The sequence below is a fragment of the Microcaecilia unicolor genome, chromosome 9, assembly GCF_901765095.1.
Source record: "Microcaecilia unicolor chromosome 9, aMicUni1.1, whole genome shotgun sequence".
Classification (NCBI taxonomy): Eukaryota; Metazoa; Chordata; class Amphibia; order Gymnophiona; family Siphonopidae; genus Microcaecilia; species Microcaecilia unicolor.
The window spans coordinates 111,520,054-111,546,239 of record NC_044039.1 but is presented as its reverse complement, the minus strand read 5'-3'; the positions used below and the strand labels follow the sequence as shown (position 1 = coordinate 111,546,239).

Here is a 26,186-nt window from a genome sequence, read left to right as displayed (position 1 = left end):
GAAGTCTACGCTCTCAACATCCAGGCCGTGAGAGCCAAAGACTGAGGGTTGGAAAGCAGTCCAATCTCCACGGTTCGGAGGACAACTACAGAAGGAGAGGGAACCAAATCTGACGCGGCCAAAAGGGAGCCATCAGAATCATGGTTCTGCAATCTTTCTTGAGTTTCAGCAAAGTCTTCCCCACCAGAGGTATGGGAGGATATGCATACAGAAGGCCCTTCCCCCCAATGCAGGAGAAAGGCATCTGACACTAGTCTATCGTGGGTCTGAAGCCTGGAACAGAACTGAGGGACCTTGTGATTGATCTGAGTGGCAAAAAGATCCACCAAGGGGGTTCCCTACGCTTGGAAGATCTTGCGAACCATGCCCTAGTTGAGCAACAACTTGTGAGGTTGCATAATCCTGCTCAACCTGTCGGCCAGACTGTTGTATACACCTGCCAGATACGTGGCTTGGAGAAGCATGCCATGACATCGAGCTCAAAGCCACATCTGGACGGCTTCCTGACACAGAGGGTGAGATCCGGTACCCCCCCCTGCTTCTTGATGTAGTACATGGAACTTGATTATCAGTCTGAATTTGAGTAATTTGATTGGACAGCCGATCTCTGAAAGCCTTTAGAGCATTCCAGACCGCTCGCAACTCCAAGAGATTGATCTGAAGACCTTTTTCCTGAAGGGACCAAAGTCCTTGAGTGTGAAGCCCATCTACGTGAGCTTCCCACCCCAGGAGGGATGCATCCATTGTCAGTACTTTTTGAGGCTGAGGAATTTGAAAAGGACGTTCCAAGGTCAAATTGGATTGAATTGTCTACCACTGAAGGGAATTGTGAAATTCGGTGGACAGCTGGATTACATCCTCTAGCTTCCCGGCAGCCTGATACCACTGGGAAGCTAGGGTCCATTGAGCATCTCATATGAAGACGGGCCATTGGCGTCACATGAACTTTGGCGGCCATATGGCCTAGAAGTCTCAACATCTGCCAAGCTGTGATCCACTGAGACGCTCTGATCATGGAAACTAGAGACAGAAGATGGTCTGCTCTCGTCTCGGGGAGATAGGCACGAGCAGTCTGTGAATCCAGCAGAGCTCCAATAAATTCCAGTCTTTGAACAGGGAGAAGATGGGACTTGGTGTAATTTATAACAAACCTGAATAGCTCCAGCAGTTGAATAGTCATCTGCATGCACTGTAGAGCTCCTGCCTCCGAGGTGTTCTTCACCAGCCAATCATAGAGACAAGGGAACACATGCACTCCCAGTCTGCGTAGCGACGCTGCAACTACTGCCAGGCATTTTGTAAATACCCTGCGAGACCAAAGGGCAGCACACAATACTGGAAGTGCTGCGCTCCCAGACGGAATACCTCCTGTGAGCTGGAAGTGTAGGGATGTGAGTATAAGCATCCTTTAAGTCCAGAGAACATAACCAATCGTTTTCTTTAATCATGGGAAGAAGGGTGCCCAGGGAAATCATCTTGAACTTTTCTCAGACCAGGAATTTGTTCAGGGCCCTTAGGTCTAGGCTGGGACACATCCCCCCTGTTTTCTTTTGCACAAGGAAGTACCTGGAATAGAATCCCAGCCCTTCTTGCCCCGGTGGAATGGGCTCGACTGCATTGGCGCTGAGAAGGGCAGAGAGTTCCTCTGCAAGTACCTGCCTGTGCTGGAAGCTGAAGGACTGAGCTCCTGGTGGGCAATTTGGAGGTCTGGAGATCAAACTGAGGGAGTATCTGAGCCGGACTATTTGGAGAACCCACCGGTCGGAGGTTAGGAGAGGCTACCTTTGGTGAAAAAATTTTAACAATCTGCCTTTGAACGGCTTCTACTCAGAAGAAATATCAGGTCTACATACAAATTAAAACAGCATTAAAATTATAGTGTACAATTCAAGAAATGCAGGTGTTTATTTTCTGTCAACTGGAATAAGGCAGGTTCTTACATCACTGAAAAGCAAAATTTGAACATTTACAAATATTTTAAAATATCCACAATATTTTAAAATTGAATCCAGACAAAAATAAAAATTATACACCTGAGATGTCTTCCAAGCAGACATTAATACACTGTTTGTAAATTAAAAGAATATGTGAAAATATTCATATTTCTGATAGTAACAAATACCATCGACACCTTTTTTCTTACAAATGCATGTTTAAACAGTAGAAATGTTCATGTGCATGTATACCATGCATAAGGAATAAGCATCATTTAATCAGTTTTCCGACACCTGATTAAAACTAGACAATATTGACAATTGACATTAGGAAAAAGCTTTTATGGTGCAAATTTTAAACTTTCACAAAGGTTATGAAAATACTGCTATTGAAATACAATTATAATTAAATTACATAAAACTAGTGCACAAGGAGCGTCCTGTAAGAGTAGAAGAATAAACGAGAACAATGCATGTTAGGGCAACCTGGCTCTCAGCTCTATAAATCCAGTCTTGGACGACACATCATGGACCTTCCATTTTTTAGTATTTGGCCAGTTCCAAGAGAGCTCGGAGACCATTTTTTGTCCACATTTCAGACTGGTAGCTTCTTAAGGCACTTTCCTCATCACTGTACAACTTCAAAGTAGTGTAATATTGCCATGATGTGCTGCGGCATGAAAACATATCCTGTGTACAAGGCCATTCCAACAATTGAGACCAATATGGAATCTGGTCCATGGTTAAGGAAAACCAGCTAGGTTTTTGCTCATTTTAATAAGCACTAGATACAGATTAACATATTAACACATGCGTCCAGCTTTTCCTACACGAGCACTCAGCTGTGGAATGCACTGTCACTTGACCTGAAAAAAAATTTACGACCTTATCAGCTTTCGTAAATCACTGAAGACTTCTCTTCAACAAGGCATACCACAATGATCATTAATAGGAACTGTAACGCATCACCACTTACCTGATATTCTGAATGTTTCTCTTTCTATACCTGATTGCTTAATTCTATTATGTCATACATGTTCTTTATGTAATACCAACTGTATCTTGTACTCTGTTATGGCGAATGCCACGACAGAACATTGTAAGCCACATTGAGCCTGCAAATAGGTGGGAAAATGTGGGATACAAATGCAACAAAAATATTACTTTCAGCTCGTCACCAACCAATTTGTAGAATACAAACACTAATTGGGCCTTTTACAAAGGTGCGCTAGTGTTTTGAGCACGTGCTAAAATAAGCATGCGCTTAACACACCCATATATTCCTATGGGTGTCTCTAGCATTTAGCACACACTAAAAACACTACCACACCTTTTTTTTTTAAATTCTAAGTATTGCAGCTATATATGCAGTAAAACAATACAATTACAAATTAGGTTAAAAATAAACGAGTAGTAAATAAATAGTAAATAAGCATTAACTTTATAGTTATGTGAAAAAGTTTATGCCCCCTCCCTCCTGATTTCCCCTATTACTGCATGTGTGTCACAATGGTTTCTGATCTTTATACAAAATGTAATATTAAGACAAAAGGAACCTGAGTAAATATAACACAGTTTTTAAGTAACAGCTATCCAACACTCATAATACCCATGTGAAAAAGTAATTGTCCTAAACTTAATAAATGCATACATCATTTAAATGCCACATTTCGCTCACTGTGCAAAAATCTTGTTTCTTTATGTAAAACAGGTCATGAACCATTTCTGCTGCTAAGTGCCATGAAAATTTTGATCCATGCCTTGATTCTTAATAGGCTCGACTACTTAATGCGCTCCTTCAAAATAGTTATAAAACTTATTTATAACAAGGAAATTTGATCATATTTCTCCTCTCCTATATAAGCAACACTGGCTGCCTGTGCAATATAGGATTCATTACAAACTTCTTTTTGTTTTTTTTACACTGGTATTCCTTCGTATCTTGGAACCTCACTGATTCCATACCATTTATCTAGATAGCTTCGCTCTAACTCAAATTTGGTGGTTGTTCCTTCACTTAGGAAAATAGACTCTTGCATCTTCGTGGGATTTGGCATGTCTGCACTGCACCTAAACTTTGGAACCAGTTACCCACAGATATTTGTGCTGAATCCTAAAATTCAAAACTCTGAAAAAAAACCTGGATTTTATACAAGCTTTTGCAGTGTCTAACTTGTAGTTTAGGATTTTGTTAAGATTATTTATACCCCTTTTTCCTTTTGTGTTTTGCAGTATTTAGTTTATATTATTATTTTGCTATTAATATTTCCTTCCCTGGCTTCAGATTTAAGTTTGCCTGTGCATTTATTGTGTTGGTTATTTGTTCCGTTTACACTTTTTTTTTTAGCTTGCGCACCACCATGATAGAGTCCAAATGGCGGTAAATGGTTGTACCAACGTTATGCAGCAATAATTGCAACCAAAACACTTCCTATTAACTTGATGAAAGTCTTTCACATCACTGTTGAACATAGCCTACTCTCCTTGGAAAAACTGCTTTAATTCAGAAAAATGTGTATGTTTCTTGTGTATGAGCTGCTAGTTTCAGGTCCTGCCATAGCACCTCTATTGAGTTCAAGTCAGGACTTGGACAAGGACAATCCAAAACTTTAAATTTTGTTTCTCCTCAGCCATTCACATGTAAACTTGCTTTTGTGTTCTGGATCATTATACTGCTGCAGAACCCAAATACTCTTCAATTTCAGTGAACATTATCCTTAGGAATTTTTTTTTTTTTGTACAGTGCAGAATTCATGGTTCCTTCAGTAATGGCAAATTTTCTAGGTCCTGAGGCAGCAAAGCATCTCCACATCAGCAAACACCACATCTGGACTGTTAGTATGATGTTCTTACTATGGAATGCTGTATTTGCTTTACTCTAGACATAAAAGGGACCTACATTGTCCAAAGCATTCCACTTTTGAATCATCTGTCCATAGAACGTTATCCCAAAAGGCCTGGGGATCATCCATGGTGTTTCTGCAAATGTGAGACGAGCACCGTTAACTTTTGAATTGCAGCAGTTTCCACCTTGTTACACCCCATTCCCATTTTTGCCCAGTCTCTTATTCTAGAGTCATGAACACTGCCTTTAGCCGAGGCCAGAGAGGCCTGCAGTTCTTTGAACAGCCAAACTGGGTCAGACCAATGGTCCATCTAGCCCAGTATCCTACTTCCAAACAGTGGCCAATTCAGGTCACAAATACCTGACAGAATCTCAACAGCAAGATTCATGCTATTGATCCCAGGGACAAGCTTTCTCCATGTAGCTCTCAATTGCAGACTATGGACTTTTCCTCCAGGAACTTGTCCAAACCTTTTTTTTAAACCCTGATACGCTAGACACCACATCCACTGACAATATTTCCTCCTGTTCATTTTAAAAGTACTACCATGTAGAGAATGACACAGGGATGGGGACCCACAGGAACGGAGACAGAGCCCGTGGGGATAGGGACAAAATTTGTCCCCGTGTCATTCTCTACTTTGAAGCCTGTTAATTAACTGGACTGTTATTTGTTTGAGTGATGCAGATGATATTTTAATTTTTTGGAAAAACATGCTGGCCACAACCGGAACTGGAAAAATTTGCATGGGGGATCCTGTATATTCCTGCTACCAGCACCTCTTCTGAGAAGACATCTTCTACTGCAGGAAGGACTGTGGAAGTCAGGAGAGTTAAACTGAATCCTGAGATTGTTGATGACTATCATCCACAGATTAAAAAATCAAAAAAGTGCTTCATCGGGCATATTTCTTCCCTTCTAGGGCATACAGAACAGGTTGTATTTTGTAACCTCTGACATTTTTAACAGGGTGGATTAGTGTTCCTTGGGGTAGCAGCAGTTAGCTATTTTTGGAGTTGGAAGGTTAGAGGGTGGTAGTGGGGTGTTATTATAGTTACTCATTGTTTTATTTATACAAAACTGTTACACAGCATATTGTTCCTTTTTATACTTTAATAAAAAGATTTAAATACAAGTGTTCAAGGTTTCTGTAGAAAAGGACAGAGCCCGCGGGGACAAACTTTGTTCCCATGCCATTCTCCAGTACCATGTAACTTCCTTGAGTGTTCTCTAGTCTTTGTACTTTTTGAAAGAGCAAAAAAATCAATTTACATTTACCTGTTCTACACACTATCAGACCTCTAATCATATCCCCCCTTAGCTGTCTTTTCCATGCTGAAGAATCCTAACCTCCTAAGCCTTTCCTCATATGAGAGGAGTTCTATTTTCTTAATCACTGTGGTCACCCTTCTTTGAAATTCTGCTATATTTAAGATACAGTGACCAGAATTGCAAACAATACTCAAGGTGTGGTTTTACAATGGAGCAATACAGAGGCATTTTAATATTCTTTATTTTCTATCCTGTTCATAATCATTTCTAGCATTCTGTTTGCTTTTTTGGCCAATGCCAAACACTGGGAAGAAGATTTCAGCGTACTGTCCACGATGACAACTACATCTTTTTCTTGGGTGCCGACTAGCATCAAATAACTATGATTTGGATTATTCTTCCCAGCACTTGTCCATATTAAATTTCATCTGCTATTTGGATGCCCAGTTTTCCAACATCATAAGTACATAAGTACATAAGTAGTGCCATACTGGGAAAGACCAAAGGTCCATCTAGCCCAGCATCCTGTCACCGACAGTGGCCAATCCAGGTCAAGGGCACCTGGCACGCTCCCCAAACGTAAAAACATTCCAGACAAGTTATACCTAAAAATGAGGAATTTTTCCAGTCCATTTAATAGCGGTCTATGGACTTGTCCTTTAGGAATCTATCTAACCCCTTTTTAAACTCCGTCAAGCTAACCGCCCGTACCACGTTCTCCGGCAATGAATTCCAGAGTCTAATTACACGTTGGGTGAAGAAAAATTTTCTCCGATTCGTTTTAAATTTACCACACTGTAGCTTCAACTCATGCCCTCTAGTCCTAGTATTTTTGGATAGCGTGAACAGTCGCTTCACATCCACCCGATCCATTCCACTCATTATTTTATACACTTCTATCATATCTCCCCTCAGCCGTCTCTTCTCCAAGCTGAAAAGCCCTAGCCTTCTCAGCCTCTCTTCATAGGAAAGTCGTCCCATCCCCACTATCATTTTCGTCGCCCTTCGCTGTACCTTTTCCAATTCTACTATATCTTTTTTGAGATACGGAGACCAGTACTGAACACAATACTCCAGGTGCGGTCGCACCATGGAGCGATATAACGGCATTATAACATCCGCACACCTGGACTCCATACCCTTCTTAATAACACCCAACATTCTATTCGCTTTCCTAGCCGCAGCAGCACACTGAGCAGAAGGTTTCAGCGTATCATCGACGACGACACCCAGATCCCTTTCTTGATCCGTAACTCCTAACGCGGAACCTTGCAAGACGTAGCTATAATTCGGGTTCCTCTTACCCACATGCATCACTTTGCACTTGTCAACATTGAACTTCATCTGCCACTTGCACGCCCATTCTCCCAGTCTCGCAAGGTCCTCCTGTAATCGTTCACATTCCTCCTGCGACTTGACGACCCTGAATAATTTTGTGTCATCGGCGAATTTAATTACCTCACTAGTTATTCCCATCTCTAGGTCATTTATAAATACATTAAAAAGCAACGGACCCAGCACAGACCCCTGCGGGACCCCACTAACTACCCTCCTCCACTGAGAATACTGGCCACGCAATCCTACTCTCTGCTTCCTATCTTTCAACCAGTTCTTAATCCATAATAATACCCTACCTCCGATTCCATGACTCTGCAATTTCTTCAGGAGTCTTTCGTGCGGCACTTTGTCAAACGCCTTCTGAAAATCCAGATATACAATATCAACCGGCTCCCCATTGTCCACATGTTTGCTTACCCCCTCAAAAAAATGCATTAGATTGGTGAGGCAAGACTTCCCTTCACTAAATCCGTGCTGACTTTGTCTCATCAGTCCATGTTTTTGTATATGCTCTGCAATTTTATTCTTAATAATAGCCTCCACCATCTTGCCCGGCACCGACGTCAGACTCACCGGTCTATAATTTCCCGGATCTCCTCTGGAACCTTTCTTAAAAATCGGAGTAACATTGGCTACCCTCCAGTCTTCCGGTATTACACTCGATTTTAGGGATCTTCCTGCAATTTTTCACAACCTGCATGCGTTTTAACAACTTTAAATTTGCAGACAACACAAAACCAATCACCTCACTTATTTCCATTTCCAGATCATTAATAAATGTTAAATAGCACTAGTCCCAGTACAGATCTCTGCGGCACTCCCACTATTCACCCTCCTCCATTGAGAAACGTGGCCATTTAACCCTCCTCTCCGTTTTCTGTCCAATAACGGATTCCTAATCCATAGAAGGACACTGTCCCTATCCCATGAATCTAATATTCTTAGGCGTCTCACGAGGAACTTTGTCAAAAGCTTTCTGAAAATCTAGATATGCCACATCAACTGACTCACCATTATCCACATATTAATGTAATGTGTGAAGAAAATGTGTGTTTTAAGCTTGTAAAATGTATTGGATATTTTCCTGCATTATGATCTGAAGTGTATTTCTCCTATTTGGCCAACAGGGGGTGTTTCTTTGCTGTAAAGCTGTTACATAGAACAGAGTGTTTTTTCTTTAGTTTGACACAAACAGGAAGCAAGAAGCAGTATATATTTGACTGGGTGGCCCAGGAACTCATCTCATTTGGACTTCATTGGTTTTGAGTTAAGTCTTAGCCCCAGAGAAGAGAGACAGATCTCTTTGCTGATGCTCGGTGAATTGTATGACCTGATCTCCCCAGGTACTTTCTAGGAAGTATGCAGATGTTCAGTTAGCATTATAATTGATCCATATTTCTCTTACCTGTTTGCTATTTGAACTATTTTGTTCCACTATTTAATATTTTTAAGAAAACAAACAATTGTTTGTTCACCCTGTTTGTCTGGACTGATAAAAGAATCCTGGTGGTTTGTGTATTGGGTCTATGAGTGCTTTCTAGGAACTGTGGGACCACTGGGAGTGTGGCCCCAGTAACCTAGAAATCACTGAGGATAATTTGAGAGCAGGAGACTCGTGTAGAGGCGGTTGTGACCCAGTCAGTGGGAGGAGGGTGCTAGTGTACAGCACAAGCAGCAGGTGCAGGCAGACCTGAGCTGTGCTGGGGATAGACCCTCTAAGAGGCGAGTGGCTAGGCGTTTTGTGACAATGTAATGTAGCTCTTATATCCCGCTAACTCCCACAAAAGTAGTTCAAAGCAGGTAATTAAGAAAAATAATACATCAAAATTAGCCTAAGAATTTCTTGAACAGGTAAGTTTTCAAAATTTTTAGAAAAATAAGAACCCAGAGAATACAGCACAGATGGAAGGGATACCTAGAAATGAGGAGCTTGGTAAATGGAAAACATCAAGATATCATAACTAACTCCACAAAAAGAAGGCAGGAACAAACAAAATGGATCTGTAGTTCTGTTAATACCATTAGCTGTAGGAAATTAAAAAAAAAAATTAAGACTGTAAGCCAGAACAAAGCCAATCATTTTGAATATTATACAAACCAATTTAAACAAACCACGTGCAGCAAAAGACATCCAATGAAGAGAAATAAGAGCAGCAGAAGCACTATATCCTTTGAGTCTCAATTAAGATTGGCTGCTATATTTTGTAAAATTTGCAACTTTGAATGAAGTGTAGTAGTAAGAGATAAATATAAGATAGTGAGATTAATATATTCCTTGTGAAAATATGGAGGATTGCTAAATTTTATAAAGAACTGCATTGGTTGCTTGCTGAGGCTAGAATTAGGTTTAAGTTTTCCTGCTTTTTGAAAGAATTCACTGAAGGCGGTGGCGGTGTACTTGTTCCAAGTACTACACGGAGAATGTCCAGCATACTTTTTATTTCACTTTAAATTGTTAAATCATTCTAGAAGCAGAAGAGCTTTACTATGTCATCTTTTTACATTTCCTTCTGCTAGGGGGATAAAACGGTTGAAGATTTATGATACACTGCTTGTTGATCAAGCCCCAAAAATATGGCGTTCATACACCAATTGTTTTTTGAACTGCTCTTTTTAATGATTTCTTAACTGTCTCAGGCTGAGCTTTGTTTGCTTGTTTTTTTTTGTTTTTTTTTTTTTACTGATTGTATTGATCCTTATCTTATTGTGAACCGCTTTGAACCAGATTTTGGTGTTAGTGGTATATAAATTATAATTAACTGTACATTAATCAAAATGAGATAAAATTATAACTTGTACCAGAATAGTAAAATGCTGAACAAGAATAAAAGCGGAGATACTTACCTATAGCAGGTATTCTCCGAGGACAGCAGGCTTCATATTCTCACAAGTGGGTAGACTCCGTCCCCGTGTCGCTGGGTCAGCAATATGCCATAGAGAAAACAAGAGCTTTTTGGAGCACGAGCAGTGCTCCAGCGCACATGCACAAATACTTTCCCGCCCACAGCACAAACACGCCAGCTCAGTTTAGTAAAAAAGCAAAAAAAACAAATAAAAATATAAAAAGGCCAACTCCAAGGGGAGGTGGGAGGGATTGTAGAATATGAAGCCTGCTGTCCTCGGAAAATACCAGTTACAGGTAAGTATCTTCACTTTCACCGGGGACAAGCAGGATTACAATTCTCACACGTAAGGAATCCTTAGCATCCAGGCTCACCCAAACAACAAACGGTGGTCAATTGGGCCTCACAACAGCGAGGACAATGCAGATTAACCTGAAACTATATACAACTACCTGAGAATGCAGCCTGGAACAGAATAAAACAGGCCTAGAAGAGTGGAGTTGAATTCTAGACCCCAAATAGATCCTGAAAAACTGACTGCCCAAACCGACTGTCATGTCAGATATCCTGCTCAAGGTAGTAATGAAATGTGAATGTGTGGACTGAAGACCAAGTCGCAGCCTTGAAGTCAGCTTTCATTGAAGAGATTTGCAAGTGGGCTACCAACGTGGCCATGGCTCTAAACATTACGAGCCATAACATGACCTTCCAAAGTCAGCCCTGCCTGGGAATAAGCGAAGGAAATACAATCTACTAGCCAACTGGATATGGTGTGTTTCCCGATGGCGACCCCCCCATCCTGTTGGGATCAAAAGAAACAAACTGGGCAGACTGTAGGGCTTCATCCACTCCATGTAAAAGGCGGACGCTCTCTTGCAGTCCAAGATGTGTAAGCTGCCTTTGCCAGGATGGGCATGAGGTCAATCGACTGGTTCAGATGGAACTACACCACCACCACCTTCGGTAAGAACTTAGGGTGCGTGCAGAGGACTAATCTGTTGTGACGAAACTTAATATAAGCTGTGTCCACTACTAAGGACTGAAGTTCACTGACCCTAAGAAAATGACCTTCCAGGTCAAGTACTTCAGATGGCAGGAATTCAGTGGCTTAAAAGGAGCTTTCATCAGCTGGGTGAGAACGACGTTGAGATCCCATGACACTGGTGGAGGTCTGACAGGGGGCTTTGACATTATGAAGCGAACAACTAAAGGCTGTCCAGAGATAGGCTTACCTTCTACATGTTGATGATAAGCACTAATTGCACTAAGGTGAACCCTTACGGAGTTGGTCTTGAGACCAGACTCTGATAAGTGCAGACCAACTCCGACAGTATTCAAAAGCAGGGTCTGTGTAGGACAAGAAAGGGGATCTACGGCCTTGCTGTCACACCAGACGGCAAACTTCCTCCATTTGAAAGAATAACACCTCTTAGTGGAATCTTTCCTGGAAGCCAGCAAGACCCAGGAGAAACCCTCCGAAAGACCCAAGGAAGCAAATTCTAGACTCTCAACATCCAGGCCGTGAGAGCCAGAGACTGGAGGTTGGGATGTAGAAGCGACCCCTCGTTCTGAGTGATCAGGGTCAGAAAACACTCCAATCTCCACAGTTCTTCAGAGGACAATTCCAGAAGAAGGAACCAAATCTGTGGCGGCCAGTAGGGCACGATCAGAATCATGGTTCCGTCGTCTTGCTTGAGTTTTAACAAAGTCTTTCCCACTAGAGGTATGGGAGGATACGAATACAGGCCTGTCTCCCAATGAAGGAAGGCATCTGACGCTAGTCTGTCGTGGGCCTGAAGCCTGGAACAGAACTGAGGGATCTTGTGGTTGATCTGAGTGGCAAAAAGATCCACTGAGGGGGTGCCCCACACTCGGAAGATCTTGCGGGCTACACCCATATTTAGAGACCACTTGTGTGGTTTCATTATCCTGCTCAGTCTGTCGGCCAGGTCGTTGTTTATGCCCGCAAGATAAGTGGCTTGAAGGTCGTGTTGGCGAGCCCAATGCCACATCTGGACGGCTTCCTGACACAGAGGATGAGATCTGGTGCCCCCCTGCTTACTGGTGTAATACATTGCAACCTGATAACCTGTTTGAATTAGAATAATTTGGTGGAACAACCAATCTCTGAAAGCTCCTGAGGAAATTAAAAATTCATGGGATAGGAAGCAATTCTACTGTGGACTGGAAACTAGTTAAAGATAGAAAATACTAAATGGTCCACTTTGTCAATTAAGAAGTGTAAACAGAGGAGTGCCTCAGCAGGACTGGTGCTTTTTTGTAGATTATCTGTCCAAAGGAAACAAGGTGATAGAACTCATTCAGACAAAACTATTTAATGTTACATTACTAGTGGATTATGAGGAAACTAGGAAAAGGTAAAATTATGTATCATACCTGATAATTTTCTTTCCATTAATCATAGCTGATCAATCCATAGACTGGTGGGTTGTGTCCATCTACCAGCAGGTGGAGATAGAGAGCAAACTTTTGCCTCCCTATATGTGGTCATGTGCTGCCGAAAACTCCTCAGTATGTCGATATCAAAGCTCCATCCGCAGGACTCAGCACTTAGAGAATTACACCCACAAAGGGACACTCTGCCCAACTCACCACCGCCGAAACGGGGGAGGGGAATTAACCCAGCTCATCCCCACACAAGTTGGGGAGGGGAATCCGTCCAGCTCATCCCCGCGGAGCGGGGGAGGGACACCACCCCGCCAATGCGGGGGGATCTGGCTTATCCTGCAACCGCAACCGCGGGAGGAGCTGACTGACCCTAACACCGCCGAAGCGGGAGGGGTACAAAGCTGCCCTACAGCCGCACGAAGCGGGAGGGAGTGCCGGCAGAATTTAAGTCTCAATCCAGCCCCGTAAAACGGAGGGGAGAGGAATGCAGCAGCTCACTGTAACACAAACTCGTCTCAACTCTTGAAGAATCCAAGTGAAAAAACTTGAACACGAAGTCCTCCTGAAGTAACTGAAGACTAAACTTGAACCTAAAATTCAACCAGAATATAAACAGTACAGATATCTGGGAGGGGCTATGGATTGATCAGCTATGATTAATGGAAAGAAAATTATCAGGTATGATACATAATTTTACCTTCCATATCATTATGCTGATCAATCCATAGACTGGTGGGATGTACTGAAGCAGTACTCACCCAGGGCGGGACATAGAAATCCCTGACCGCAACACTGAAGCTCCAAACCGGGCCTCCGCCCGAGCAGCCACAGTCAAGCGGTAATGCTTGGAGAATGTATGGGCCGAAGCCCAAGTTGCCGCCTTGCATATCTCTGCCAAGGAGACGGACCCGGCCTCTGCCATCGAGGCCGCCTGATCTCTAGTGGAGTGAGCCTTCAGCTGGATAGGCGGCACCTTCCACGCGGCCACATAAGCCGCTGCAATGGCTTCCTTGACCCATCTTGCCACTGTAGGCTTAGCAGCCTGCAGACCCTTACGAGGACCTGCAAACAGGACAAACAGATGATCCGATTTCCGGAAATCATTGGTCACTTCCAAGTAACTGATGATAACTCGTCTCACATCCAGATATTTAAGAGCAGAGAATTCCTCTGGGTAGTCCTCCCTACGAAATGAAGGGAGACAGAGCTGCTGATTCACATGGAAGCGAGAAACAATCTTGGGCAGGAAGGAAGGCACTGTGCGAATAGTCACTCCTGCCTCAGTGAACTGCAGAAAAGGCTCTCGACATGAGAGTGCCTGGAGCTCGGAAACTCTTCTGGCTGAAGTGATAGCCACCAAAAAGACTGCTTTCAACGTCAGGTCTTCAGAGATGCCCTCGACAAGGGTTCAAAAGGCGGCTTCTGCAAGGCTCTTAGTACCAGGTTGAGATTCCACGCAGGCACCACCGAGTGCAGAGGAGGGCGCAGGTGATTAACTCCCTTGAGAAAGCGCACCACATCTGGCTGCGAAGCCAGGGAAGCACCCTTCAGGCGGCCCCTGAAGCAAGCCAGAGCCGCTACCTGGACTTTAAGGGAACTGAGCGACAGGCCTTTCTCCAGACCTTCTTGCAGGAACGCCAACACTGAAGAAATTGGAGCAGTGAAGGGAGAAAGTGCGCCCGCTTCACACCACGCTGCAAAGGTACGCCAAACCCTGGCGTAAGCCGTAGAAGTAGAGCGCTTCCTCGCTCTCAGCATAGTGGCGATGACCTTGTCTGAGAAGCCCTTCTTCTCAGACGCTGCCGCTCAATAGCCAGGCCGAAAGACTAAAGGGGGAGGGATCCTCCATCACCACGGGACCCTGATGCAACAGGCCCTGCTCCACTGGCAGCCGCAGAGGATCGTCGACTGAGAGCCTGATCAAGTCCGCATACCAGGGACGTCTGGGCCAATCCGGGCCCACCAGGATTATCCGGCCTGGATGCTTTGCCACCCGGTCTAGCACCCTGCCCAACATGGGCCAGGGCGGGAACACATAGAGAAGCTCCTGTGTCGGCCACTGTTGGAGAAGAGCATCTACTCCCAGGGATCGAGGGTCCCGTCCTCTGCTGAAAAAGCGCGGCACTTGGCAATTGGCCGATGACGCCATCAGATCTAGGCTCGGCTGCCCCAGCGCTTCGTGATGTCCAAGAACGCCTGAGCAGATAGCTGCCACTCTCCGGGCTCCAAGGTATGGCGACTGAGAAAGTCCGCCTTGACATTCATGACTCCGGCAATGTGGGCCGCTGACAGCTGATCCAGGTTCGCTTCCGCCCACTGGCATAGATTCATGGCCTCCTTGGCTAGAGGGGCGCTCTTGGTACCTCCCTGGCGGTTGACATAGGCCACAGCCGTGGCATTGTCCGACAGGACCCGTACTGGCTTCAACGCCAGTACCGGGAGGAACTCCAAAAGCGCCAACCGAATGGCTCTGAGTTCCAGGAGGTTGATAGACCACTTTGCCTCTGCAGGAGACCAGAGCCCCTGCGCTGTCCTTCCCAAGCAGTGGGCTCCCCAGCCCGACAAAGAGGCGTCCGTTGTGCCGACAATCCACTCGGGGGTCACCAGAGGCATTCCTGCAGACAACTTGTCTGTCTGCGTCCACCAGCTCAGCGCCTTGCGCACTGCTGGGTCCAAGGGAAGGCGCACAGCATAATCCTCCGACATCGGAGTCCAGCGCTGCAGCAGAGAGTGTTGTAGTGGTCTCATATGAGCCCTGGCCCAGGGCACTACTTCCATCGTGGCCGTCATAGAGCCCAACAGCTGCACATAGTCCCAAGCCCGAAGAGGAGAGGCTAGTAGGAACTAGTCCACCTGAGCCTGAAGCTTGACAATCCGATTGTCTGGCAGGAACACTCTGCCCACTTGGGTGTCGAATCGAACTCCCAGATACTCCAGGGACTGAGTTGGGCGCAGCTGGCTTTTCTCCCAGTTGATGATCCACCCCAGGGAGCTCAAAAGAGCAACCACCCGGTTCACAGCTTTGCCGCACTCTGCATAAGAGGGGGCTCGGATCAACCAGTCGTCCAGATAAGGATGGACTTGTACTCCTTCCTTCCTCAGGAAGGTCGCGATGACCACCATTACTTTGGAGAAGGTCCGCGGAGCAGTAGCCAACCCGAACGGGAGGGCTCTGAACTGGAAGTGTCGGCCCAGGACTGCAAAACGCAGAAAGCGTTGATGAGGAGGCCAGATGGGAATATAAAAGTATGCTTCCTTGATGTCCAAGGATGCTAGGTACTCCCCTGCCTTCACTGCCGCTATAACAGAGCGGAGAGTCTCCATGCGAAAGTGCCGAACTTTCAAGGCCCGATTGACCCCTTTGAGGTCGAGGATAGGCCGTACAGAACCTCCTTTCTTTGGAACCACAAAGTAAATGGAGTAACGCCCCTTGCCAAGCTGATTTTCTGGCACCGGAACGACCGCACCCAGGCGGATCAGATTGTCCAAGGTCTGCTGCACTGCCACAGCTTTGACCGGAGACTTGCAGGGAGAGAGTACAAACCCGTCTCTTAAGGGTCGGCAGAACTCTAGCTTGTAGCCGTCTCTGATGACTTCCAGCACCCAAGCGTCTGAATTTATTGTGGTCCACTCGCCCAGAAACGAGGACAGCCGTCCTCCAATCTGCACTGGGGCGTGGACCAAGGCCCCGTCATTGGGTACGAGACCCTGGGGGAGGACCGGAGGGAGCACCTCCGGGACGGCGGTCTCTGCGAAAGGAATGCTGCTTGGGGGAGAAGTTCCTCTTGAAGGAAGAGGGGGCAGAGGAGCCCGACCTGCCCGGGCGGTACCGACGGGCTTCCTGAAACCGTCCTCTGGAGGTACCGGGGCGAGTACTAGCCCGAGCCCTGACCTCTGGTAACTTCTTGCCCTTAGACGTGCCGAGATCGGTCACGATTTTGTCCAGCTCGACTCCAAAGAGCAGCTTGCCTTTAAAAGGCAATCTAGCCAGGCGGGATTTAGAGGCGTGGTCAGCAGACCAATGCTTCAGCCAAAGCCACCGCCGCGCAGAGATTGTCTGAGCCATGCCTTTAGCTGAGGCCCTCAAGACATCATACAGCAAGTCTGCCAAATAGGCTAAGCCCGATTCCAGGGCCGGCCAATCAGCCCTCAAGGAATGATCCGAGGGGAAAGCCCGCTGCACCATAGTCAGGCACGCCCTGGCCACATAGGAGCCGCAAACTGAGGCATGCAAACTTAAAGCAGCCGCCTCAAAGGACGACCTTAAGGCCGCCTCCAATCTTCTGTCTTGGGCGTCCTTTAGGGCTGTGCCACCTTCCACCGGCAACGCCGTTTTCTTAGTCACCGCAGTGATTAAAGAATCCACGGTAGGCCACAGATAGGCCTCACGTTCACTTTCAGGCAAAGGATAGAGGCGGGACATAGCCCTAGCCACTTTAAGGCTCGCTTCCGGGACATCCCATTGAGCCGAAATTAAGGTGTGCATGGCATCATGCACGTGGAAGGTTCTAGGCGGGCGCTTCGTCCCCAGCATAATGGCAGAGCCAACAGGGGCTGAGGGAGAGACGTCCTCCGGAGAGGAAATCTTCAAAATGCCCATGGCCTGCACTAACAGGTTGGGCAAATCCTCTGAGCTAAAGAGCCGCGCTGCAGAGGGGTCATCCGCTCCATCCGAGCGGGGATCTGTCTCCTCCAAGGAATCCGCAAAGGACCGTTGGGAGAACTCAGATACGCTGCCCTCATCTACATCGGAGGAGACAAAGTCCTCCAAGGCCTGGGAATCAACCCGAGGGCGTTTACCTCCGGGGGCCTCAACCTCTTTACCAGACGAGGGAGCAGGGGCAGCGTTTTGCATAAGGAAGGCCTGATGCAGCAGCAAAACAAACTCGGGGGAGAAACCCCCCAGACTGTGCACTTCCGCAGCCTGGGCTACAGCCCTAGACGCACCCTCAACCGGCGCTCGCAAGAGCGGGGGAGAGACATGCTGCGCATCCAAGATGGCGTCCGGCGCGACACTCCGCGAAGGAGCCGCGCGGGAAGAACGGCGCTTAACTTTAGCCGCTTTTGTGCCGTCGCCCAAATTAAGGGCGTTCATGGCATTAATGTCTCCTACCTCAAGGGCGGCCCAAGAAGAAGCCGTCCGAGCCGCGTGGCCGGCCAAGATGGCGGAGGCGAGCAGCGGGGGATGGGCGTTTATGGCGGGAAAAACCGCCACACCGGAGGAAGGACCGGGACACTTATCGGTCACGAAACTGTCACCCAACAAGGGCGAATCAGACTTTAAGACCCCCGCATCCCCTCTAGAAGCGCCCAAGCGATCCGGGGAGCGACTCTTTGCGCCCTCGCCCTCCGACGCCATAGGCCACGTGGAGATCAATCGGGGAACCCCCTGCCCGCTATAAAAAGGTAAAAATTACCTGCTTTCCGCTCCGAGCTGTAACGACCTGGTGTCCCAGTGAGTAGCTGCAATAAACGTTTAAATAAACGTCGAAATAAACGCCTTTAAGGACGTTCAAAATTTTTTTTTTTTTTAACGGAGCCAGCGGGAGGGGGGAGAAAAGGAGGGACCTGGCGCCACCAGGTTTGCACTTGCTCAAGAAGAGCCCTCAACAAAACCTAAAAATTAGGCTTGGAGGCCTAGCCAGAGCTGCTGCTGTGTGTGACCACCACCTGCTGAGATAGAGAACATACTGAGGAGTTTCCGGCAGCACATGACCACATATAGGGAGGCAAAAGTTTGCTCTCTATCTCCACCTGCTGGTAGATGGACACAACCCGCCAGTCTATGGATTGATCAGCATGATGATATGGAAAAGGCCCGTTTCTCAGCGCAATGAAATGGGCGCTAGCAAGGTTCTATAATGGTAGGGGTCCCCTCCCTGCGTCCCTCCGAGCTGTTTGCCTGCCTCCGTGTGACTGTCTGACGTTGTTCGTGGTTCGCTCTGTGTGGGGAGGGTTTGTTTTTTTTTGCTGCGCCTCCGTGCCTGTGCCGTTTCAGCCCTCGAGTGTCATTGCTCCGCCCTCGACGTCATCACGTTTTGACGCGAGGGCGGTGCAGACACTCAGGGGCACACCAGATATCTCGGGCGCCTCAACTTCCGTGGAGGTTTCATTAAAACGTTGGGGTTGCCTTTTATAGAGAGAGATTGCAAGAAGACCTTACAAAACAGACTTTTTAAATATAGCAAAATCTGGAAAAAGGAGTGGATACTCAGACAACACCAAAAGAGAAAAGGAGAAACTGAGGGACTGGGTGCTTACAAGGCAGATGAAATCCAGTGTGGACCAGTGCAAAAAGTAATGCACATAGAAAGAAAAATCTAAAGCTACAGGCACTTGAAAAGTGTCATGACATAACTGCATCTGTGTTGAAATCCTCAGCAGTGAAAAAAACACAAACAGAAGTCTAGATATTAAAAAAGGAATGGAAAATAAAAAATGTGTTGGTGTAGTCACCCCATGGGTCTATACAAGTATTGTGCTTAGTTTTTGTTGCCTCATTTAAACAACAACAAAAAAAAAGCCTGTGGAATTAGAAAAGGTTCAAAAAAGGGCAACAACAAAAAAATTGGTATAGGTCAGTGGTTCCCAAACTTTCTCATGTCATAACGCTCCTAGGCTACACATGCCCTCTCAGGTCTCCACCCCTCCCCCCCCCCAACCTTTGCTGGTGGGGATGCTCAAGCCTCGCCAGCCGAAGAGGTCCACTGCCTGAGGCCCAAGCTCCTTGCTGTTTGCACAGCAAGCAAATCAGTGGCATGCTCTCATTCTATCCCACCTTTCACCCAGCTTCTGCCCTCCCTCTCTCATCACTTTCATCCAGTCTCTGCCCCCTCTGCCCTTTCCACCCAGCTTATGCCCTCTCTCCTCTTCCATCCAGGATCTGCCCCTCTACCCCTTCCACCCAGCATAAGCACCCTCTCTGTTTCTCCCCCAATCCAGCATCTCTGTCCTCCCTCTCCCCCACACACCCCTATCCCTGCCACTGCTTCTTCTCTAGACCAGCAGCAAAGCAAGCTACAGCCACTGCAAGGCAGGACTCTTCATTCGCACAGCTGCCAGTTATGCCCAAGAACAGGAAGTGATGTCTGAGGTGGGGCAGGACCATCAGCCGCGTGTATGGAGAGTCTGGCTCAGAGGTAGCTCAAGCTTGTTTTGCGGCTGCTCATCTAGAGAAGCAGAAGGAGGGAGGTGGGGATAGTTTGGGAACTGCTAGTATAGGTGATAGGCTGAAGAGGAGAGGGGGTATGAAAGAGGTCTATAAAATCATGAGTGGAGAGGAACAGGTAAACTGGGAATGGCTATTTACATTTCAAATAGTACTAAGTCTAGGAGACATTCCATAAAGCTAATAGATTGCACTTTTAAAACAAACTGGAGGAAGTATTTTTTTCATTCAAACTGTTAACCTGTGCCTCTTTTTACCGAAAACGTAGTGAAAGCAGCTAACCTGGTTGTTTTTGGAAAGGGTTTAAAGCCGGCTTGTCCAAAGTCGGTCCTTCAAACAGGCCAGGTTTTCAGTTCATCCCTAATTAATACGTGACAAAGATTTGCACATCCACTGTATGCAGATCTCTCATGCACATTACTATCTGAAGTATCTCACTAATTTCAATATAGTTACTTATAAATATATTTTGTATTGTATTGGTAACTATGAAGCCTTTTACATACTCTTTATTCATTGATCAAGACCTACATAAAAACATTCATCCATATACTCAGAAATTAATCCTCTTGCTTCTTCCTAATTGTAAAAAGCTGTACAGAAGGGGAAAATATACTGCCTAACAAAGAAAAACACTCTACTTCATCATATTGATTATTTACAAGTGGTGTTTTCTCAAACACACCTTTAAAAAAAGCAACAGCACTTATCTTGCAATTCAATGGTCCCACATGTATTCATGCTGTATGTTCCAATTCTACCATGCACTGTCCATGTTAGTCCTTGAATGTATAACTAAATGCAAGTTTCACTCCTGAACAATATTCTCTCCCAACGGACAGATATAAATCTGATAGTCACTTGCAGTCCCAATCAAGTGAGTAAACGTACCACCATTCGTAACTTCTTTTGCTCTAAACCCAACATGGTGCATATTCATTAAGGATATCCAGAAAACCTGGTCTGCTTGAGGACTGAACTTTGACAAGCCTAATTTAAACAATGCCCTGATGGAAAGGTCCATAAACCATTATTAGCCAGGAAGGCTTTGGATAGTCACTCCTTATCCATAGGTGTAAGCAACAAGGAATGGAGCTACTCTAACAGTGGTCTGAATTGGCCACTGTGAACAGGAAGCTGGTATGGATGGACCTCTGATTTGACCCAATATGACATTTATGTGCCTCGATTTATATTTAGGAGGCGGCCAAGACTAAGTAAGAAACATGGGTTTGAATGGAGCTAGCTCACATCCAGCAGAAATATGATAAATCCCTTCAGGTGCATATATCTCTTATTTGGAAGGAAGGAAGTTTCATCTATCCTTCTATTCCACAAGAGAAATGGGAGCAGCCAAGACTAAAAAAAAAAGCCTTGGTTCCTAAGGGAAACTGTCTTGTTTTGGAAGTAAGGAGTTTATTTTTGTGATTGAAGATTTGCTATGAGGTTTTCAGAACTTTTACAGTGATCCATGTCCTTCAAACCAAGGCTTTTTCAACACAGTAAAAATCTGGAAAAAGAAGTGGATACCTAGAGACCACCAAAAAGAAAAAGGAGAACACTGGAGAGTGAAGGTCAAGCAGTGGATCTCAGGGACCAAGGAGACCTTTACAGATTAGGTGAACTTGTTTCGTCTACCCATGGATGCTATCTGAGAAAACTATCAAACGAAATAACTTGTTCAGTAAAGCTTAAACGTTGGTGTACCAAATTAGTCTGAACTCCAGTACAATGTTCCATTCTAGAATAACACTATTTCAGGCCCTGAAGGTTAAACCCCCTCCCCAAAGAGAACCCATGTTGGGAGACTAAGAATAAGCTACATACTGATTCCCAATACCGAGTGTGAGCCCTTCAGACAGGGTTTCACTACCGCTCTACAGTTGAATTATTGGAAAGCCCCTTCTATTCTGCTTCTCTCTTAAGGAAACAGGACATTGTTCTCTCTCTCTAATGATCAGAACAAACAAACAAAAAACTACTGGTATGTGCAACAGGAATACAGTCCAAACAGCTAAGGCATTGAGTGCACAAAAGATTGAATGCATAATTTGCAAACTTACTCCAAACGTAGGCAATTTACTACATAAAAGAAAAATCCATTAAAAAAAAGCTGCTGCTCTAAAAAAACTGGATTAGCTCACAGTGCTGCTTTAAAAAGGGCTGATTTTATGAGCACTTCTGTTTGCTATTAATAGATCCTTCTTCAAATGTAAAGAAAAGCTTATTGATACAACAGCTACTGTTTAAAAAAACAGAACATCCTGTTCTGGTTTGTTTGTTTTTCTCTGTTTAATGAAATTATGCATACATAAAGGTATGCGCAAAGTCTAAACTCAGTGGAGCAGTCTGCTTGCACTTTATCATAGTATTTGCACGTGTGTGTTATGTGCCATGTGTTCCACACAACAGTACTGTAAAAAAGTTGTCAAGGCACATTTTTTAATAGAATCTACACGTGTGAAATGTGCTATGTGCGTGTACCATATGTGGGTGTCCCTTGAGCTACTACTGAAAGGTGTGAGCAAAATCTAAATAAATAATATGTAAATTGCCTGCCATGAGTGGGAAAGCGCGGGGTACAAATGTAACAAAAATAAAAATAAATAAAATAAACATGCTGTGTGTGCCCCACACAACAGCACTGCTACAGCTGTGAAACCCTATGACATGGTTGTCACCTTTTTTCCCTGGGAATGCGTATAACATGAACGCTTACAGCAAGACTGTTCGACGCATGTGCTAGGCACTTTGCCTACCAAACTGCTTGCAGAATTTCCACGCATCTCATTTGTACCCTATTTCCTTTGAGCATCAATTGCAGTTTCAAAATCGGTTAAGTCCAACCATAGATATAGACGCATATGGTATTTAACAGCAACATTTGCACATCGGACCCTCAGTCACATCGTTATCTCATGCATAAACTCTGCACTAGAAGTACTAAAAGGCATTAACACATTAGCACCTACGTATGCATTAAAGTGTTAGCATGCATTAACAGTAGTGCACTTTAGTAAATCTAGCCCTTAGTTTCTAAGGCCTCCTCTATGGGGCAGGGACCTACTTACTGTATCTGAATTCTAGCTTACCTTGAGCATGAATTGGTAAAAGGTACATTCAAAAAGTAAATGGATAAGAAGTCTTCCTCTAGATTAGAAGCGGGATGGTACAAAACATCAGGACATCTAGATTAGAACAACAATAAAAGGTGTGACTGAGCTGGCCTTCTGATGTTTATGTTTATTTGCTATGCCGCCCTTCGTTGCCACATTATAGCGGTTTAACAATAGTCAAAGAATCAATTAGGTCAGAGAACAGAAAGAAAAAAAAAATAAGAGCAGTGCATGAGCAGAGAGCCAACATCGTCCACCGCAGAATTCAATCACAAACACTGAAGGCGACGAAACAGTGTGACAAGGCGGTGGCCTTAGCGAGAAGATTGCTAGGCTGTATAGAGAGAGGTGTGATCAGCAGAAGAAAGGAAGTGTTGATGCCCCTGTACAAGTCGCTGGTGAGGCCCCACCTGGAGTATTGTGTTCAGTTTTGGAGGCAGTACCTTGCGAAGGATGTTAAAAAAATGGAAGCGGTGCAAAGAAAAGCTACGAAAATGGTATGGGATTTGCGTTCCAAGACGTATGAAGAGAGACTTGCTGACCTGAACATGTATACCCTGGAGGAAAGGAGGTACTGGGGTGATATGATACAGACGTTCAAATATTTGAAAGGTATTAATCCGCAAACAAATCTTTTCCGGAGATGGGAAGGCGGTAGAACGAGAGGACATGAAATGAGATTGAAGGGGGGCAGACTCAGGAAAGATGTCAGGAAGTATTTTTTCACAGAGAGGGTGGTGGACGCTTGGAATGCCCTCCCGTGGGAGGTGGTGGAGATGAAAACGGTAACGGAATTCAAACATGCGTGGGATATGCATAAAGGAATCCTGTGCAGTAGGATTGGATCCTCAGCAGCTTAGCCGAAATTGGGTGGTGGAGCAGGTGGGGGAAGAGGGGTTGGTTACGGTCTGTGCCAGAGCAGGTGATGGGAGGCGGGAAATACTGCTGGGCAGACTTGTACAGTCTATGCCCTGAAAAAGGCAGATACAAATCAAAGTAAGGATACACATGAGTTTATCTTGTTGGGCAGACTGGATGGACTGTGCAGGTCTTTTTCTGCCGTCATCTACTATGTTACAATGTTACCAAAGTGAAGTAGTAAGCTTGCAGGTACTTTATACTGAGAATTTTCAAAACAAAGATACCATGGGACAGAATTCCATACGCTTGAGATCAGAAAATAAAATGATACATCACAATCCAATTGGGCTTTGAAGCTCTCTCTCCAGTTACACTCTCGTTAAACATATATGAGGAAAAATAAGAGGAAAATATGGTATTTGGATATCATGTCTATGGGATGTGCTGCACATGCATCACAAAAACATATCTCCCAGGTTGAGCATGCTACCTGGTGCCTTCTTTGAGCAGTGAAAATAAACTCTGGAGGAATCTTTGTTCTCCTGCCCAAAGAAGGCACCTGGTAGCCTAGGGTGTAGAAAAAGAAGAGAAATCAAAGACATTTAAAACACACATTCCCATTAATGGGAACAAGTTTGATAAAAAGAAGAGCCATACAGTAAAAATCTCTGCAACTGTCACTGTATTCTAAATACTTCCTGGGGTAGTAAAGAGCAGCTGAAGTCAAAGCATGCCAATGGGTTCTATGGTAGCATATGGCTCCAGAAAAAGGAGGACGGATTGAGCCAGCCGGGTTTTACGTCCATTGCTTTCAATGGAAGTAATTGAGCCAGCCGGGTTTTACTTCCATTGCTTTTCAAAAGCAATGGAAGTAAAACCCGGCTGGCTCAATCCGTCCACCTTTTTCTGGAGCCATATGGTAACCCTAGTTCTACCAGCCATAAAAACTCAAAAGAATCATCAGAAGTACTTATACCTACAAAGTGGTTAGACATTTTTCAACTGCCCATTTACCCTGGGAAATTAGTTTTGGCAATAGTCCCTATGATGCCCAGTTATGGGTTTTTTTTTTTTAACTGGATTGGGGTAGGGCTGCAAAATTCATGCGCTACACCTGTTGTAAACAGATACTGTTCCTCCAAATTCCTTTGACAGTTAAAGTAGAAGACCCATAAAAGACAACCTTCTCTGCTTTAGTTTCCTTTCTAATCTACAATCAATTTATGGCAGGCACAAAAACAGGCTTTCCTCATCTCAGTTCAATAGCCCCTACACTACAAGTCACAGGTGTCCAGAAAGTTTGTGAGAATAAATATCTCAATGCATAGCCTAATATTTCACCAACTGCAAAAAAAAATGGCCTAGTCAATTCTTTCTGGATATCCAGCCAATAATTTTTCACATTAGAACCATCCATACTCCCCCCCCCCCTTCATTCTAGATAAAATCATCCCTTTCCTGCTCAACTTTCCTTTGATGTCTCCAGTTACACGAGTATGATGAACTTTGCCTCCCTACATTTGCAGCAGTTTCCTCTATCGTAAGTAAGAAATGATACTGAACTGCCTCCCTCCTCCCAGAGGTACCCACCACAAACCCGTAGGATTAGGGAACGGGGGGGGGGGGGGGGGGGGGGGGGGAGAGAGGGAATGGGACTTATATATCGCCTTTCTGTGGTTTTTCCAGCTACATTCAAAGCGGTTTACATATTATATGCAGCTACTTATTTGTACCTTATTTGTACCTGGGACGATGTTGGGTTAAGTGACTTGCCCAGAGTCACAAGGGGCTGCAGTGGGAATCGAACCCAGTTCCCCAGGATCAGAGTCCGCTGCACTAACCACTAGGCTACTCCTCCAAGGTAAAACATAAACTGAGTTTTTAGACGTACCGTTACGCCTCATAAACATGTGCCCATCAAAACGTTTTTTCGTCTACGAAATCGAATTCCAGTACACATAATGACAGCACAGACTTCCACCCTTAACCCTACGAAAGGCCCTAAGATGACGTCTAGTAGCGCTTTAGAAATGATAAGTAGTAGTTTCCTATATACATCTACTGATAGACCCCTCACCCGTCTAGGCCAGAGGAAAGCGCCTATGTGGGCTCTTCCCCCTGCCGCTCCGTACAGAGGCCACGAAGGATACTGAACACCGTCCGCTCCCACGGCTCCAGCATATAAAGCGCCGTCACCAGCAAATACTGGTAATACAGCCATGACATCTGCTTCCAAGCTCTACTCAGCGGCTGCAGTGACGACTCTTTCCTATCAGAGGGCAGCATCTTCATCCTGCTGGCGACACGAAACGATTAAAAAGCTAGAAAGGACAACTCACTCTCTAAAACAGCCAGTGCACGTAATGGACCGAGGAACGCACTTAGCCCCGCCTCCAGCC

General features: G+C 45.2%; 1 protein-coding gene across 1 annotated transcript; it reads right to left on the bottom strand.

The window, feature by feature from the left end:
• Nucleotides 1-1,881: 1,881 nt before the first annotated feature.
• On the bottom strand, nt 1,882-26,186 carry SPTSSA (serine palmitoyltransferase small subunit A). Its single transcript, XM_030215133.1, has 2 exons — nt 25,938-26,186; nt 1,882-2,666 (listed from the first exon to the last, which is right to left on the bottom strand). Exons 1-2 carry the CDS (start codon nt 26,077-26,079, stop codon nt 2,563-2,565), a joined length of 246 nt encoding a protein of 81 aa, XP_030070993.1. The 5' UTR covers nt 26,080-26,186; the 3' UTR covers nt 1,882-2,562.

Excerpts from the sequence above, each read along its gene's own strand:
- SPTSSA (XM_030215133.1), bottom strand. The coding sequence starts at position 26,079 with ATGAAGATGCTGCCCTCTGATAGGAAAGAGTCGTCACTGCAGCCGCTG. Across the intron at positions 2,667-25,937 it reads GTGGGAGCGGACGGTGTTCA|ATTCCATATTGGTCTCAATT; the intron begins GTATCCTTCGTG and ends ACCATGGACCAG.